We start from the raw sequence: 15,785 nt of genomic DNA, 5'->3' as shown, positions 1-15,785 counted from the left end.
TTTGAAATTGCAATTTAAATGTAACCTAAAATTCAATGTTTATTTAACAATTGAATTGTTGGGAAATTACCTGTAAGTTGATTGATCGCCTTAACTGTTACTTTATTGGTCATTAAATTGGTCGATTATTTTTTAGATTATGATTTAATTTATCAATAATTAAAAGAAGATTTGATAAAATTAGACTCGCATCACTTTTGCAAGAAAATTAATCAAATTTCCAAGTAGATTTGTTCAATTATTCTTAATTAGTGAGTAGTCGATTATGTTTGATGCGATTGCATCAATGGAAATAAAAAATATTGCCCCGAGTGAGGCTCGAACTCACGACCTTCAGATTATGAGACTGACGCGCTACCGACTGCGCTATCGGGACGGGGCTGATGAAGAGATAGCAAAGACAATATATAAATCGTAGGTGATTTTATTAGAAATCAATAGTTCGAAAAAAAGTTGCATATTTCACGAGTATGAAGACGAGCGTTAGCGGAAGAGACTTAGAAATGATTATTTTATGGTAAGAAAATTTTATACTTCATGTAAGACCTATGGAAAATCGTGACAAATCATCGCTGATTGTGATTCCTCCATAACTTTTTTTAAATTCAGGAGATAATTTTTTGAAATATTTCTTAGTCTTGTAATTTTCTTATTCATCCAAATTATTGACAAAGATAATGAATAATAATAACAAGGAAATTGAGTTAGATTTTGTTATCCTCGTGGCTCAGTTGCAGCTGATTTGTCCCATAGAAAACCATTGAATTTTCAAAAAAGAAAAATTTTCTCTTTTTTCTGATTTTTTTCAATGGGAAAAAATGAATGGAAATTAATTCATTGATATAAAAGATGACGATATTTCAATTCTGTATTCGAGAAGAATTTACAATTACTCCGTTTATAAAGTTCTAACAAAAAATCAGGATTCAGATGAAGTCTATGAATACGCTCGGCTTATCGGTAAAAGAAGTACTAAAAACATTTTACTCTACCGTAAAGAGGAAAATGCTGATTGCTCGAGTAATTAAATCCAATTACAATTTTAGAAAGTGAATTGAATCTTGAACATAAAATAGTCGAAAAGCGAATTTGATGAATACAATTAACCTTTTCATCTTATATGGAGTCAAACTAATCGTCCAAATCTTAAATTTATTCTTATGGTCAAGCATCATTCATCATCTTGGCTATTAATTGTCTCACTCAATTAACACCATGATTCTTAGAAATAATCAACAAACTAATTAATACTTTTAATATCATTACCTTTTATTTTCCATCAAATTCAAAATATTTTAACAATCAAATGAATTAATTTCCATTTCCATTCATTTTTTCCCATTGATAAAAACCAGAAAAAAGAGAAAATTTTTCTTTTTTGAAAATTCAATGGTTTTCTATGGGAAAATGGATGAAAATAAGAGGAAATTAATTTTCGACGCGCTCATGTTTGGACCTCCGTAATTGTAATCATCATGAAATTGAAATTTTCACCAATCATAACCAGAGAGTGAATCTTCATTTTAACGTTTAAATGGAGTCAATAAGTCTAGTCAGTCAGTCGTTAATCAATTTTTAAAATTTAGTCCAAAACATTACCGGTCATACCTTATTACTTTTAAGCATCAAGATAGTAAATCTTTTCTATGTCGAGATAGTTTGGGAAATTTGATAATATAAAACTAATATGAAATGCTTTTCTCCCAGCCCCGTCCCGATAGCGCAGTCGGTAGCGCGTCAGTCTCATAATCTGAAGGTCGTGAGTTCGAGCCTCACTCGGGGCAATACTTTTTATGCTTACGCAAAAACTGATGAATTTTTAGTGATAGCAAATGATTAGACTCGATTTAGATCACTAGATAAACTTTTGCTCGTCTTTTCGATTATTCTCCAATTATTATAATTACTTCAAGAGCCAATTCCTTGAAGAAACTTTATCGTAACGAAATCACGAAAATAATTCAGTGAAAGTCGAAGAGACACTCGAGTAGTTCGTCGTAAAAATCCATCGAATATTTCATCAAAAGTTCTCAGATCAAATCTCACATATTCGAAACTCAAATTCTATCTTCGAAAATGTTAGATTGATTTACTTATTCTTCGTTACAATTTCGGTAAAAAATTTCTTCGGTTGATTGAAGCACCGATTCATTAATAATTATCACATAAACACTGAAAAAATTGTGACGAAAAATAGTTGTGATTTATTGTGAATGTTACTATTTATTCAAACGATGTTATTGCATTTTAAAAATTTGATTGTTAAAATATTTTGAATTTGATGGAAAATAAAAGGTAATGATATTAAAAGTATTAATTAGTTTGTTGATTATTTCTAAGAATCATGGTGTTAATTGAGTGAGACAATTAATAGCCAAGATGATGAATGATGCTTGACCATAAGAATAAATTTAAGATTTGGACGATTAGTTTGACTCCATATAAGATGAAAAGGTTAATTGTATTCATCAAATTCGCTTTTCGACTATTTTATGTTCAAGATTCAATTCACTTTCTAAAATTGTAATTGGATTTAATTACTCGAGCAATCAGCATTTTCCTCTTTACGGTAGAGTAAAATGTTTTTAGTACTTCTTTTACCGATAAGCCGAGCGTATTCATAGACTTCATCTGAATCCTGATTTTTTGTTAGAACTTTATAAACGGAGTAATTGTAAATTCTTCTTGAATACAGAATTGAAATATCGTCATCTTTTATATCAACTGAGTCTTCATCCACTTTGTTCAGATCATCTTCAAATCGAGGGTACGAATGATGTGATAATCTTTGTATACACTTTTCAATTGGATGCCAGGTCAATGCTTGATCACATAAAAGAAATGAAGGATAAAATTTTCCCTGGTAAGAATAAATTAACAATTAGTTTGACATTAATCCATCAAAAGGGAAGCAATTAATTACCTTGTAACTCATTTTGGGACACGAATGAATGTAAAGACCAAGGTAATAATAAGAAATCGATTGATTAATCTTATAAAGATCACGAACTAAAAGTATCTCTCTAAATGGATGAAAAGAAAAAGAGTCAAACAATTAGTGTAACAATCAAATGGAAAAGTGATCAACTTAATTTACCTTAACGCAGAATAAGTTCCTAAACTTAGAAAACTGTATTCAGGGTCATAGAAAAGGTAAACAGATGAGACAGAATGAGATAAAATATCTAAAACGGCGACGACAATTAACTCATCATCTAACCAATATTGCATATGATAAGATCCATAGGAAGTTGGAATCGAATGGGCTAATCCTCTGTAAAATAGTTTCGCCTGAAATGAGAGAGAGAGAAACAAAAAAAGTTGGTTAATTTGTTATAAACAATTAACTGTCATTATCATTATATTAACTATCAATTAACCTCGAATGGATTATCGATTAGAAATCGTTTAAATTGTTTGGGTGTACATTCGGAGGGATCATCTTGGTGAACATGAGTTTGGTATTTTTCGTATAATTTATGAGAAGCTTGAAAAGTTCTGATGTGTTCATCTTTACAAGTCGATACAAATTTGATCTAAATATGAAAAGAAAAAAAAATGAAGTTAATTAAATGTATCAATCATAATGTTCGAGTAAAGTTAATTAACACACTTCGAGTTTATGAGCTGGTTTATCTAAATTATCGGGCTTTTTAAAATAATCCTCAAATGATTTCGTTGATTGTTGCTGTCTTTTTGAAGCCTTTTCTTTAATCCTTTCGAGAGCCAATTCTTTTGAGCAATTCTGCCTTAAGGCCACTTTATCGACACGTCTTTGTAATCGTAAATATTTAGCCTTTTTCGTGGGATCTTTCACTTTGGCCTCTTCCATTGAACTGTTTTCATGGATTTTCGTTGGTGTTATTGTTGTTGAAGTATCGACAATATTAGATGGACTTTCCAACGATTTGGATGATGAGGATGATCGTTGAGCTTGTGGTTCACTTTCCCTCTCTCGCGATCCCGATTCCTGTGTATTCCTTGATTCTGTCAACAATCAGAAAACAATTAGAATCTAATAAATTAAAGTCAACAAAACTGTTCTCAATAAGATAATCAAGGTTTACCTTTTTCATAGGATTTAGGTTTTATCCCATGATAAATGAAATTATTGAATCGCTTGATAACTTTCCGCTGAGATCGAGATGGTTTAAAATTCAAAGCTTCACACCTACGATTCAATAATGCAAAAGATCAAGAATCGAAATGAAAAAGTGTCACTATCCTGATCGAAGTGGAAATCATTTGCTTTCAATTAAAACAAACCTAATTGCAAACGTTGGACAGCAAATCTTATTCAGAATTGATTTGTAGCAAAATTTTCCACTTCTCCTCCAGGTTCTATCGATTAAAATTTGATATTGATCTGTGGACATCTCATGAGCCCATAAGCCTGAATTAAACGTAAAAGGTGAGAAAAACCCCAAAGGAAAAAAAATTAGATTGGTTAATCAAATCAAACCAGAATAAGAGAGTAAATTGAAAACAATGGAATTGATAAAATGTCAACCGATTAACTAATCTCATATCACTCACCATAACTTGAAATATCTGGTTTATTTGCTTTACAATAACCACAAGGATAATTTGTTTTGTTGGGTCCAAAGTATTCAACGATTCCTTTAACCATAATTAACAATTAGATATAAATTCATGAAAGTTAATATTGAACAAGATTAAAACTGAACATGAACCAGAATAACAACCAAGGAGAAAGAGATCAACACAATTAAAATGTTTGGTTAAAAGGCTAATCAAAGGTAAGAGAGTCCATAGAGGATTAATTGGACTAATTTGAGGAATCAATTAATTCACCAATTAAGGGAAAACATTAATTACAATTAAAGGTTAACTTTACTTTTCTCATTCAATATGAAAACATTAATTTCCTCAATGTAAACAAACCCAAGAATTGCAACTAACTCCATCTATTACATAATTAATGAAATTTTTTTCTTTTCTGTAAATTAACAATTAAGACAGTTTGGATTATCAAATGATTTAGATTATTATTTGAACAGATATTTAATTGGAAAATATTGTTGATGGTTAAGTTGATTTTAGGTTTAAATCTGAGGTATTGAACTGATTTGTTAATTGTGATTCTATTTTTTTATCTAATGTCCTTAAAATGTGATTAATTTTAATCATTTGGGGTTAATTGTTATTATAATTGTAGTGAAATCTTTTCTTTTCAATGGAAACATGATCAAATTTAACCTTGATTGTGATTTTAACGTGATCAGTTAATTGGTCGTCATTATTGTTTATCATTATCTTTAGTATTATATAATTAATTGTAATTAACTCACTAATCATTTCTATTGTTTTAATTGTATTAGAATCAATCAATTTTCAATTATTGTTACTCAAATTGTAAATGTTATTGATCAATTAATAATAATTTAATATACACTAGGAAAATTGATTTAATTGAAATTAACTTTAAACTTTGTAATGATCAATTGATTAATCAGACCATTAAACTTTTAATTGTTAATTACTGAATTAATCAAACATCCAAATATGGATTTCAAAGCCTTGACCATTGTTTCAAGTTAAACAATTAAGATAATTTTGAAACAATTAAATTTCATCCATTATCATTAATAGAATCAATTGTAACAATCAGTTAATCATTATTTAGTCATCAAGATGATTAAACTAATATCTACTGAATGAATATCATTCAATGATTTAATCCTAACATTTGTTGATAATTAATCATTTATATATAAAGGTAAACAATTAAATCATTGTCGATCCATTGTATTAAATTGTTTCTAACAATCAGTATCTAATTGTGATTAATTACAATTAACCAAATCAAAATGAAATTCTCACTTGCCTTAATTGCCCTTTTCTGTGTCTCAGCAATCAATGCTGCTCCAGTCAAAGATGGTAAGTAATTAATTTTATAATTAATAAGGAAATTAAATTTTCTTCTTAATCATCAACTAATTGTTATCTAATTTTTTTACCGAATCAGAGCCAACCCCAGTCGCTCAATTGATCATCAACATCGTTGAAGGTTTCGTCCAACAAGCAGAGAAAAACATCCCAGGTAAGTTAATTGTTCCCTGGAAGAAACAATTTAAAATTTAACTTTCAACAATTTATCTTAACTGTAACAATTTAAATTCCATCTCTAAATTCAAATAGACTGGAAAGCCGATGCTTCACTCGAAAGCAATGCCATCCAACAAGTCAACAAGCCTTTGGAATCTGGAGCTATTCCCGGTAATTAACATTCACCATTAATTAGTTGATTTAAATTGTCGCAATTTAATTGATCAACTTGATTAACGATCATTTTACTATTACTAACTTCTTTAGGCTGGAAAGCTGATCTTACCCTTGAAGAAAACCTCGACAATGCCTTCGGCGACTGGTTGGTTTCCCTCAACATCCCAGGTAATTATCATAACCAACCAACAATTAACTAATTATGTTGACCATAATGATCATTTGAATACATCTAACTAATTGATTGCTCCTTCATCCTTTTTAGGCCTCAACATCGATTCGAGCATCACTGAAAACGTCAAGACCCTTATTGGTGAAGGATTCGACCGACTTTCATTCCCAAGTAAGTTAATTAATTTCTCTTGATTAAAATTGAAATTAAAAATTAATTGCTCACTTTCTACTTGATTGATTAGCCTGGTTCCCAAAAGACCAAATTGAAGACTCAATCGATCAATTCGTTATCGCCCAACTCAAACAACTCAATGTTACCAGTAAGTTTGTTGTACTATTACAATTATCAAGCAATTAACTAATTGATAATATAATTACTTTCCATTTAGATTTGGATGTTGAAAAGTCCGTTAAAGTAAACATTGATGCCATTGTTGTCGCTTCAATTGACCAACAAGGTCTTGACCCAAAGGCTACATTGGAAGTCACCGTTGACAAGGCTGTTGAGAATGCTCTTAATTTAATCAACTTCCCAAGTAAGTTAATCACAATTAACTGAGTCTATTGGAAATTCTAATATTTTGTATCTTCCGTCCCCACAATCAACAGATTACTCACCAAAGGCCACTCTTGAAGAAAATGTCGCCGCTTTCCTCAAAGAAGCTCTTAAAAATTTACCTTTTAAATTGATAAATTCTAATTTAATTTAAAATTTCATAGAATCAATAAACTAAATTAATGATTTAAAAGCAAAAATTAATTCTGTCTCTTCATTTATTCATAAACTTATTCCTTGAAAACACTGAAATGAAAATTTTTATATCATTGATACTATGGTGATCTTTTACTGAATTAGTAATAACTTGAGAACCATTTGAAAATAGTTCTTAGGACTATTAACTGAGATAACATGCATTGATATACATGTACGAAGAAGTATGATCCTCGGGCCAAAAGCTTTTTTGTAGGCCATTTCGGCCTGTTTGAACTGCTTCATTCGAGCCAAAGATTGACTAAGTTTGAAGTAGCCTAACATGATCACACAGGGAGAAAAAGTTGACAATTAGAATCACCGAGTTACAAATTGTTGATGAAAAGATGAGAGAGAAAGATGAGAAAACAATATCAATCTTTAAAGATGTAGTATCCATACCTTGTATTAATAACTGTGAAGAAAAATTTATTCAGATAAGCTCATTTGCTCAAGATCTTGGACCAATTTTTTGGCCCGAGGATCATAAACAAATAGGTTCAAAATGTAATGAACCTGAGTGACAAAAAGAAACAACACAAAAAAATGGTGATGATCATTCGATCATTAGTTGATAAATTCGAACTGGCGCGCAAGCAGTTTACACTATCATGATACTTATGATATTCATCAAAAACAAGGAACAGATATAATAATTGACTTCAGAGCCTAGCTTCGAAAACTATTCAACGAATAGTTTTGTGGTCAATAAAGTCCTACCCTACCCTACCTCTTGGAGTTACTGACTGGTTAATGCTAACAGGGTAAAGGCAACGGCTCAAACAAGAATTTCCATTTGACCTTGGATGACCTTGATCTTATGCTAGATTATAGTTCGCTACAAACGAATGTGTTTGGTCTTTGTTTGAACTTAATGTGATAGATACTTCTGATGATACACGAGTTCGAAGTTGGAATGACGGAATATTTCATCGCGATTTTACGGAAAAACTGTTGATCAAACCGGTAAAGTACTTGTTTAAAGCTATAGTACTCTTAGTGGACTATCAATTGGCAGAAGTTCAGATGATTCTTGGCACTGCTGTCAGAAAGCGAGACATTTGTCCGATTGCAACGGAACGCAAAAGCGGCCATAAAGTAAGATCACATACATATATAAATAGCAAATTCTTGTAGGCCATAAGAAGTTAAATATTAAAAATATTTTTCATGGAAAAATCTTTAATGGCCTCTGAGAAAAAAGGCCTCAAAGTTTGAACTTTGACCGCGATTATCTCAAAAAGTACTGATCAGTTTGATTTGAAAATAAGCCCAAACTATTTCTTTTCTTAGGCCCTACAAACCCTGAAAGTTTCACCTCTTAACTCAAAACTAAAATTCGACGACCCTTCTCCTTTCAATTAATCAAGAAGTTCGATCAAAAATGTGATCCAAATACTTAAAAGGTGAAAACATGTAAAGTCTACGAGAGATTTTAACATTATAAACTCGATGATATTCAGAAAAATTAATACAGGAAATGCTAATGATATGAATCTGACTAATTAAGAATTAGATAAACAAAATACTTGGCTCGATTACCGGTCAGTTCACATTGTACCGATTATGTTGATGATTATCATGAAATTAGAATATTGAGTCAAAGTAAATTTTCTTTGCATGTTAACTCTTCAGGGACAATAAACTAGTGTCATGATAGAGAATTGAACTTACGAGTTATGCAATAGCAACTGAGTTGAGTAGATGGTTGAAAGGAGATAGCAAATCAATTCTAAGAACAGAATTCTCTCCTGATCTAATCCAAAGTATCTCTCTACAAGGCTCTTTGACAATTCTGAGGAAAATCGGATAATAATCACCATTGCCCTTAATAGAGAACCATCCTCATGATCTTGAGAATTGAAATTCTAATGATAATTTGATGCAATCATTAGTTTTTAACTTGATAATGATTATCAATGAAAAAGATTGTTAATCAAATCATTGTTACTAATTTGATCATTTTCATTGTTAATTTATTATCTTTATGTAAAAAACTGTACACGTTGTGGTTAATTGTAACCAATTGATTGTGATAAATGTTGAATGCAAATGTCAACTATCATAATGGAAAAGATAATCTTAAAAGATAATTTGAAATTGGATTGATTCAATTATTATAATATAATATTAGTGATAAATAAAGGGCATTGTTTCAAAGTATTAATATTGATACTGAATGATAATTGATTATCATACAGATTCCATATGATGAAAATGGGTGAATAGTAAATCAAAGTTCAGTTTATTTTGATTCTTCCATTAACAGATTAATTGTTGACAATTTAGTATAAAAGTCTCTGAATTGGAGCAGTAGATTCATTCAAGTCTTTAACTTTCTCTCCAATCTAATTAACTAATTGTGTGTTGTGTGAAACATCAAACTTCCAATTAACCATCAAAATGAAATTCTCACTCGCCTTGATCGCCCTTTTCTGTGTCTCAGCAATTAACGCTAAGGCCATCAAAGGTAAGTTGAATCTCGTTCCGTCTCCGTTCAACAATCTTTCTCATGTTAATTAAGTGAATGCTTTATTCCAATTATTAATACAATCATTTTCTTCGAATTCATTTAGAACCAAGCCCATTTGTCCAAGCCATCGTCAACTTTGTCGAAGGATTAGTCAAGAATGTTGAGAAAAACATTCCCGATTGGGATGCATCAGCTTCACTCGAGAAAAACGTGTTGACCGTTGTTGACAAACCTTTAGAATCTGGTGTCTTCCCAGGCTGGAAACCCGATGCTACCATCAAAGACAACCTTGTTAACGCTCTTGAATCATACATCCGATCACTCAAAATCCAAAACTTCGATGAAACCAAGACCGTCGCTGAAAACGCCAACGTTGTTGTTGCCGATTTCCTAAACTCAATTCCCTTCCCATGTAAGTACACAAAATTCACTTCAGCCACTTACCGTTAGTGATAATATCTCTTATTAGAATAACTAACTAACTAACTAATTAACTTTGAATACTATTCAAATTGATAGCATGGATCCCAAAAGAAAACATCCAAAAGCAAATTGTCGACAATCTTCTTGCTGCTCTTAAGAACATCAAAGTCGCTGGATTCGATGTCAACAAGTCCGTTGACGACGATGTTGTCGCCTGGGTTGACGCTTCAATCGCTGGATCTAAAGTAGACCCATCAGCCACTTTGGAAGACGCTGTTAACGCTGCAGTTAAAAACGCTCTTGCCCAAGTCAAATTACCAGGATTCAGTCCATCAAAGACCCTCGAAGAAAATGTTGCCGAAATTCTCGAAAACCTTTTACCCTTCTAAATTATTTCCAATCTATTTAATTATAATTTACTCAACTAAGTTATTCTAAGAAAATGTGAAATTAGATTAAAATAACAAGCATAAAAAACAATTCGACTAACTTTTTCTTTTCAATCAATAAGTGATCTTCATTGATCACTTCAAACAATTATCACATCTTTTTAAGAGCATCAGCCAATATCATATGACCAAAATGGTCACCAATCTCATTTGTTACTATCCAGTGTTCCTTATGAACAGTAGAGTTAATCGAATGGCTCCATTTAAAATGGATTTGAAATGGTAATTTATATGACAGCAAAACATTTTAAAAGTCTCAAAATCAGCCAACTTCTAGTAATCAAGCAGATGACTCGCCTAATCAATGACATTCCCTTTTAGGTTCATACATTTATGTAAACTAAAAAATTATAATGAAAGTTCAATTTATCGTTTGTATTCAATCAAATTCAATTTTCATTGCATAACTGAATGCGTCTGAGTGTGTTACCATTCAAACAGCGTTAAATTCGTGTTTAAGTAAACTAGTGGCTGATGCTCGATGCTCAGGATTTTTGACAAGGCAACGAGAAACAAAACTAAAGTCGTCGAAAAGTTTGACTTTGTAAATATAAATTGACCAGAATTGGGCCATGTTGCCATAAAAACCTGAAATGTATTTTGGAGGCCAACTTTTTTTCGAAGCAGATGATAGACCAATGAATCAAACATTAAATTATAATGTACCTTTGACAATTCATCTCAATGGAAATATAACCTCATTTAACCTTTGAAAAGTTGATTGTCATTTTGTCATTGTCATGCGTGGTCTGATTCACCCAAAGGGTCAACTGCAATTGAAACATTATCTTCGACCACAATGTTGGCCGAAGTTGCCAAATAATCATAATGTTGACACTTCCCTGAGAGAGAGACAAAAGTAGCATCCGTTTGGATTGGCTTGATACCAGTTTTTTTCAAAATATAAAACAGCGTCATGTTAGCGCGGTCGAATTTGTCTCCTCCATGGAAAATATTCTCAATATTCAAATCGCCACCCAAAATAATGGCATCTACGGGGGGACTATGTATGTTGTCAGCATCGACACCACCAGACAACAAACGATGGAGTGTTGCATATAAAGTAGATAGAAACCATAGAACTTCAGTTTTAGACCTTTCAGTGAAATGGATGTTGATTGCCCCAATATCCATTGTTTTTGCGTCTTTAACAACACGGCAAATAGTAACCTGGATATCTCCTCGGCCACAACTAAATGGTTCAATCGTATTTCCGCTTTTTTTCGCAAAGCAAGTGGCTAAATCCTTTATGGCCCGATAGTACAAATAATTGCGGCGACCATAAGATTTCTCGACGCGATTGTAACGTTGTCCCGTTGTCCCGTGTAAGGCAGCAGAGTTTGAACTTGGGAGTTCCTGGAAAAACATTAAGATTTGATGTTTTGGAAGAAATTCTCTATTAACTCTCTCCACACAAGGCCAAAAAAGTTCTTTTTGATTAATATTGAACGATAGTAAAAAAAAAGAAGACATTTTAATGTTTGAATAGAAATGAAAATGAATAATGAACAACAAAAAATTCGCTTTAATATCCTTTGACTATTCTAATTCCAAGCGCGCGTTTTTCAAAAATTTATCAAATCTACGCAAAAACAACTCGGAGCACCAAATTTCAGCGCTGCTTCTCTAATTTTGGCTTGATTTTCTTCATGATATTTCCTGGTCTTTATTGTTTCAGGTGTAAAATGATCTTTAAGAAAAACCTTTCGGAAAACCTGAAAAGAAAAGCAATAAAAACAGAATTAATTATCAACAATCCAATGAAATAACTACAACAAACTACTTACCAAAGCATACGGATGATCGAGACAATATCGACATGATTTGAGGAACTTTCGTGGAATTGCGGCCTCTGGAGGTGCTATATCAGCAAGATAACCACGAATAATGGAAATGCGTTCTTCTCTCCGCTGGGTCTTTTTTGGAATTTGGTCATTCTGAATTGAGGCACGAGAGGTTCTAAGATTCATTCTTTGCCTCCTGCCTGAAGATGATGAAAAACCACGAGTCGACTTGGCTTTGATTTTTCGAGATGAATCATGAGGAGATGATGATGTAGAGGGTTTTTCGATGGGTGAAGAAGAACAAGATGAATCGTGAGGAGATGATGATGTAGAGGGTTTTTCGATGGGTGAAGAAGAACAAGATGAATCGTGAGGAGATGATGATGTAGAGGGTTTTTCGATGGGTGAAGAAGAACAAGATGAATCGTGAGGAGATGATGATGTAGAGGGTTTTTCGATGGGTGAAGAAGAACAAGATTTGTCTATTCTTTGCCTCTTTAGAGATGATGTGGATGGTTCAAAAATTCTTTTCCCAGTTACAGGGGATGGAGAAGGCGTGAAAATGTCATTAGGTTTTTGAGATGAAAAACGAGATGAATCATGAGGAGATGATGATGTAGAGGGTTTTTCGATGAATGTAGAAGAGGAAGATGTATCATCCGATGATAGAAAGGGTTTCTCGATGGGCGATGGAGAGTGGGATGATTCAGTTGGTGATAATGGTCTTCCATCCACTGTCTCTGTTAACACCTTATTGGCTGGTGTTTTGTCATGAATAATACCTGAATAGAAACAAATGATATAATTAATTTAGATTATTAAACCAGAAGAAAGAACAGCAGAAATGATACTTACTAATCGAAAATCCATCACTTTTACATGAAAACTGTAACATTTTTACTAAATACAAGAATGACAATTGGTTGATAGTTAAAAAACAAAAATCAAAATTAAATAAACAATATCAATAAACAATGACAAATATTCTGGATCTGAGATCTAGATTATCGGATCTCAGTCCTTACCTATTGCGCGATTTTTGATTAGTTTTTCACTATCTTATCACTACTTTTGCCAAAACTGTAGCCAGAAAGATATTAACTTTATTATTAATTATTGTAAGAAATACAAATTCAGAAAGGTGAGATAAATGCAAATAATTGATAATATATTCCAAATGAATAATGACCCCAAATTAGTTAAAACAAAAATTAAGTAATGAAGTTATGATTTATGGTTTTCGGTAAGTACGGTATGATTCAGCTAACAACGCAATCAACTCCTCTGTGATGCATTCCGAAGTGTAATGGCGTTTAAGGTTGGTCATCGATTTAAACGCCCCATAGCAACCAGAACACACTAAACTGGAAAATGGATTTGAAATGGTAATTTATATGACAGCAAAACATTTTAAAAGTCTCAAAATCAGCCAACTTCTAGTAATCAAGCAGATGACTCGCCTAATCAATGACATTCCCTTTTAGGTTCATACATTTATGTAAACTAAAAAATTATAATGAAAGTTCAATTTATCGTTTGTATTCAATCAAATTCAATTTTCATTGCATAACTGAATGCGTCTGAGTGTGTTACCATTCAAACAGCGTTAAATTCGTGTTTAAGTAAACTAGTGGCTGATGCTCGATGCTCAGGATTTTTGACAAGGCAACGAGAAACAAAACTAAAGTCGTCGAAAAGTTTGACTTTGTAAATATAAATTGACCAGAATTGGGCCATGTTGCCATAAAAACCTGAAATGTATTTTGGAGGCCAACTTTTTTTCGAAGCAGATGATAGACCAATGAATCAAACATTAAATTATAATGTACCTTTGACAATTCATCTCAATGGAAATATAACCTCATTTAACCTTTGAAAAGTTGATTGTCATTTTAAATGGAGCCATTCGATTAACTCTACTGTTCATAAGGAACACTGGATAGTAACAAATGAGATTGGTGACCATTTTGGTCATATGATATTGGCTGATGCTCTTAAAAAGATGTGATAATTGTTTGAAGTGATCAATGAAGATGAGCCATTGATTGAAAAGAAAAATTTGTGAGTCGAATTGTTTTTTATGCTTGTTATTTTAATCTAATTTCACATTTTCTTAGAATAACTTAGTTGAGTAAATTATAATTAAATAGATTGGAAATAATTTAGAAGGGTAAAAGGTTTTCGAGAATTTCGGCAACATTTTCTTCGAGGGTCTTTGATGGACTGAATCCTGGTAATTTGACTTGGGCAAGAGCGTTTTTAACTGCAGCGTTAACAGCGTCTTCCAAAGTGGCTGATGGGTCTACTTTAGATCCAGCGATTGAAGCGTCAACCCAGGCGACAACATCGTCGTCAACGGACTTGTTGACATCGAATCCAGCGACTTTGATGTTCTTAAGAGCAGCAAGAAGATTGTCGACAATTTGCTTTTGGATGTTTTCTTTTGGGATCCATGCTATCAATTTGAATAGTATTCAAAGTTAATTAGTTAGTTAGTTAGTTATTCTAATAAGAGATATTATCACTAACGGTAAGTGGCTGAAGTGAATTTTGTGTACTTACATGGAAGGAATTGAGTTTAGGAAATCGGCAACAACAACGTTGGCGTTTTCAGCGACGGTCTTGGTTTCATCGAAGTTTTGGATTTTGAGTGATCGGATGTATGATTCAAGAGCGTTAACAAGGTTGTCTTTGATGGTAGCATCGGGTTTCCAGCCTGGAAGACACCAGATTCTAAAGGTTTGTCAACAACGGTCAACACGTTTTCTCGAGTGAAGCTGATGCATCCCAATCGGGAATGTTTTTCTCAACATTCTTGACTAATCCTTCGACAAAGTTGACGATGGCTTGGACAAATGGGCTTGGTTCTAAATGAATTCGAAGAAAATGATTGTATTAATAATTGGAATAAAGCATTCACTTAATTAACATGAGAAAGATTGTTGAACGGAGACGGAACGAGATTCAACTTACCTTTGATGGCCTTAGCGTTAATTGCTGAGACACAGAAAAGGGCGATCAAGGCGAGTGAGAATTTCATTTTGATGGTTAATTGGAAGTTTGATGTTTCACACAACACACAATTAGTTAATTAGATTGGAGAGAAAGTTAAAGACTTGAATGAATCTACTGCTCCAATTCAGAGACTTTTATACTAAATTGTCAACAATTAATCTGTTAATGGAAGAATCAAAATAAACTGAACTTTGATTTACTATTCACCCATTTTCATCATATGGAATCTGTATGATAATCAATTATCATTCAGTATCAATATTAATACTTTGAAACAATGCCCTTTATTTATCACTAATATTATATTATAATAATTGAATCAATCCAATTTCAAATTATCTTTTAAGATTATCTTTTCCATTATGATAGTTGACATTTGCATTCAACATTTATCACAATCAATTGGTTACAATTAACCACAACGTGTACAGTTTTTTACATAAAGATAATAAATTAACAATGAAAATGAT

The 15,785-nt window shown here is 32.2% G+C and overlaps 4 protein-coding genes, 2 non-coding genes and 1 pseudogene across 6 annotated transcripts; 3 read left to right on the top strand and 4 right to left on the bottom strand.

Moving 5' to 3' along the window:
• Positions 1-303: 303 nt before the first annotated feature.
• On the bottom strand, positions 304-376 carry Trnam-cau (transfer RNA methionine (anticodon CAU)). Its single transcript has one exon. It is a non-coding gene; the product is annotated as a tRNA-Met (tRNA).
• A 1,335-nt stretch (positions 377-1,711) lies between these two features.
• Trnam-cau (transfer RNA methionine (anticodon CAU)) lies at positions 1,712-1,784 on the top strand. The gene has a single exon. It is a non-coding gene; the product is annotated as a tRNA-Met (tRNA).
• A 413-nt stretch (positions 1,785-2,197) lies between these two features.
• Positions 2,198-4,894, bottom strand: LOC128393240 (arginyl-tRNA--protein transferase 1-like). The gene is made up of 8 exons (XM_053353366.1): positions 4,537-4,894; positions 4,267-4,393; positions 4,068-4,171; positions 3,614-3,987; positions 3,381-3,536; positions 3,098-3,291; positions 2,924-3,023; positions 2,198-2,860 (listed from the first exon to the last, which is right to left on the bottom strand). Exons 1-8 carry the CDS (start codon positions 4,628-4,630, stop codon positions 2,534-2,536), a joined length of 1,476 nt encoding a protein of 491 aa, XP_053209341.1. The 5' UTR covers positions 4,631-4,894; the 3' UTR covers positions 2,198-2,533.
• An 846-nt stretch (positions 4,895-5,740) lies between these two features.
• LOC128393024 (uncharacterized) lies at positions 5,741-7,176 on the top strand. Its single transcript, XM_053353129.1, has 8 exons — positions 5,741-5,901; positions 5,990-6,064; positions 6,163-6,240; positions 6,337-6,414; positions 6,512-6,589; positions 6,663-6,740; positions 6,810-6,956; positions 7,030-7,176. Exons 1-8 carry the CDS (start codon positions 5,832-5,834, stop codon positions 7,128-7,130), a joined length of 705 nt encoding a protein of 234 aa, XP_053209104.1. The 5' UTR covers positions 5,741-5,831; the 3' UTR covers positions 7,131-7,176.
• Positions 7,177-9,476: 2,300 nt separating this feature from the next.
• On the top strand, positions 9,477-10,547 carry LOC128393026 (uncharacterized). Its single transcript, XM_053353131.1, has 3 exons — positions 9,477-9,641; positions 9,748-10,056; positions 10,164-10,547. The coding sequence occupies exons 1-3, from the start codon at positions 9,575-9,577 to the stop codon at positions 10,454-10,456; spliced, it is 669 nt and encodes a 222-aa protein (XP_053209106.1). The 5' UTR covers positions 9,477-9,574; the 3' UTR covers positions 10,457-10,547.
• A 1,476-nt stretch (positions 10,548-12,023) lies between these two features.
• On the bottom strand, positions 12,024-13,232 carry LOC128393023 (putative protein TPRXL). Its single transcript, XM_053353128.1, has 3 exons — positions 13,156-13,232; positions 12,304-13,082; positions 12,024-12,231 (listed from the first exon to the last, which is right to left on the bottom strand). Exons 1-3 carry the CDS (start codon positions 13,193-13,195, stop codon positions 12,082-12,084), a joined length of 969 nt encoding a protein of 322 aa, XP_053209103.1. The 5' UTR covers positions 13,196-13,232; the 3' UTR covers positions 12,024-12,081.
• Positions 13,233-14,371: 1,139 nt separating this feature from the next.
• Positions 14,372-15,455, bottom strand: LOC128393028 (uncharacterized; annotated as a pseudogene).
• Positions 15,456-15,785: the final 330 nt, after the last annotated feature.

The sequence above is a fragment of the Panonychus citri genome, unplaced genomic scaffold (assembly GCF_014898815.1).
Source record: "Panonychus citri isolate SS breed McGregor unplaced genomic scaffold, ASM1489881v1 Contig00138, whole genome shotgun sequence".
Lineage (NCBI taxonomy): Eukaryota > Metazoa > Arthropoda > Arachnida > Trombidiformes > Tetranychidae > Panonychus > Panonychus citri.
The sequence above is the reverse complement of the archived record's forward strand: the minus strand, read 5'-3'. Positions and strand labels throughout refer to the sequence as shown.

Coding starts and splice junctions, on each gene's coding strand:
- LOC128393023 (XM_053353128.1), bottom strand. CDS start 13,195: ATGTTACAGTTTTCATGTAAAAGTGATGGATTTTCGATTA. Junction 13,083..13,155: donor AAGTGATGGATTTTCGATTA/GTAAGTATCATT, acceptor GTTTCTATTCAG/GTATTATTCATGACAAAACA. Junction 12,232..12,303: donor TCGATCATCCGTATGCTTTG/GTAAGTAGTTTG, acceptor TTTTCTTTTCAG/GTTTTCCGAAAGGTTTTTCT.
- LOC128393026 (XM_053353131.1), top strand. CDS start 9,575: ATGAAATTCTCACTCGCCTTGATCGCCCTTTTCTGTGTCTCAGCAATT. Junction 9,642..9,747: donor TAACGCTAAGGCCATCAAAG/GTAAGTTGAATC, acceptor GAATTCATTTAG/AACCAAGCCCATTTGTCCAA. Junction 10,057..10,163: donor AAACTCAATTCCCTTCCCAT/GTAAGTACACAA, acceptor TCAAATTGATAG/CATGGATCCCAAAAGAAAAC.
- LOC128393240 (XM_053353366.1), bottom strand. CDS start 4,630: ATGGTTAAAGGAATCGTTGAATACTTTGGACCCAACAAAACAAATTAT. Junction 3,537..3,613: donor AACCAGCTCATAAACTCGAA/GTGTGTTAATTA, acceptor TTTCATATTTAG/ATCAAATTTGTATCGACTTG. Junction 2,861..2,923: donor GTCCCAAAATGAGTTACAAG/GTAATTAATTGC, acceptor TATTCTTACCAG/GGAAAATTTTATCCTTCATT.
- LOC128393024 (XM_053353129.1), top strand. CDS start 5,832: ATGAAATTCTCACTTGCCTTAATTGCCCTTTTCTGTGTCTCAGCAATC. Junction 6,065..6,162: donor AGCAGAGAAAAACATCCCAG/GTAAGTTAATTG, acceptor AAATTCAAATAG/ACTGGAAAGCCGATGCTTCA. Junction 6,741..6,809: donor CAAACAACTCAATGTTACCA/GTAAGTTTGTTG, acceptor CTTTCCATTTAG/ATTTGGATGTTGAAAAGTCC.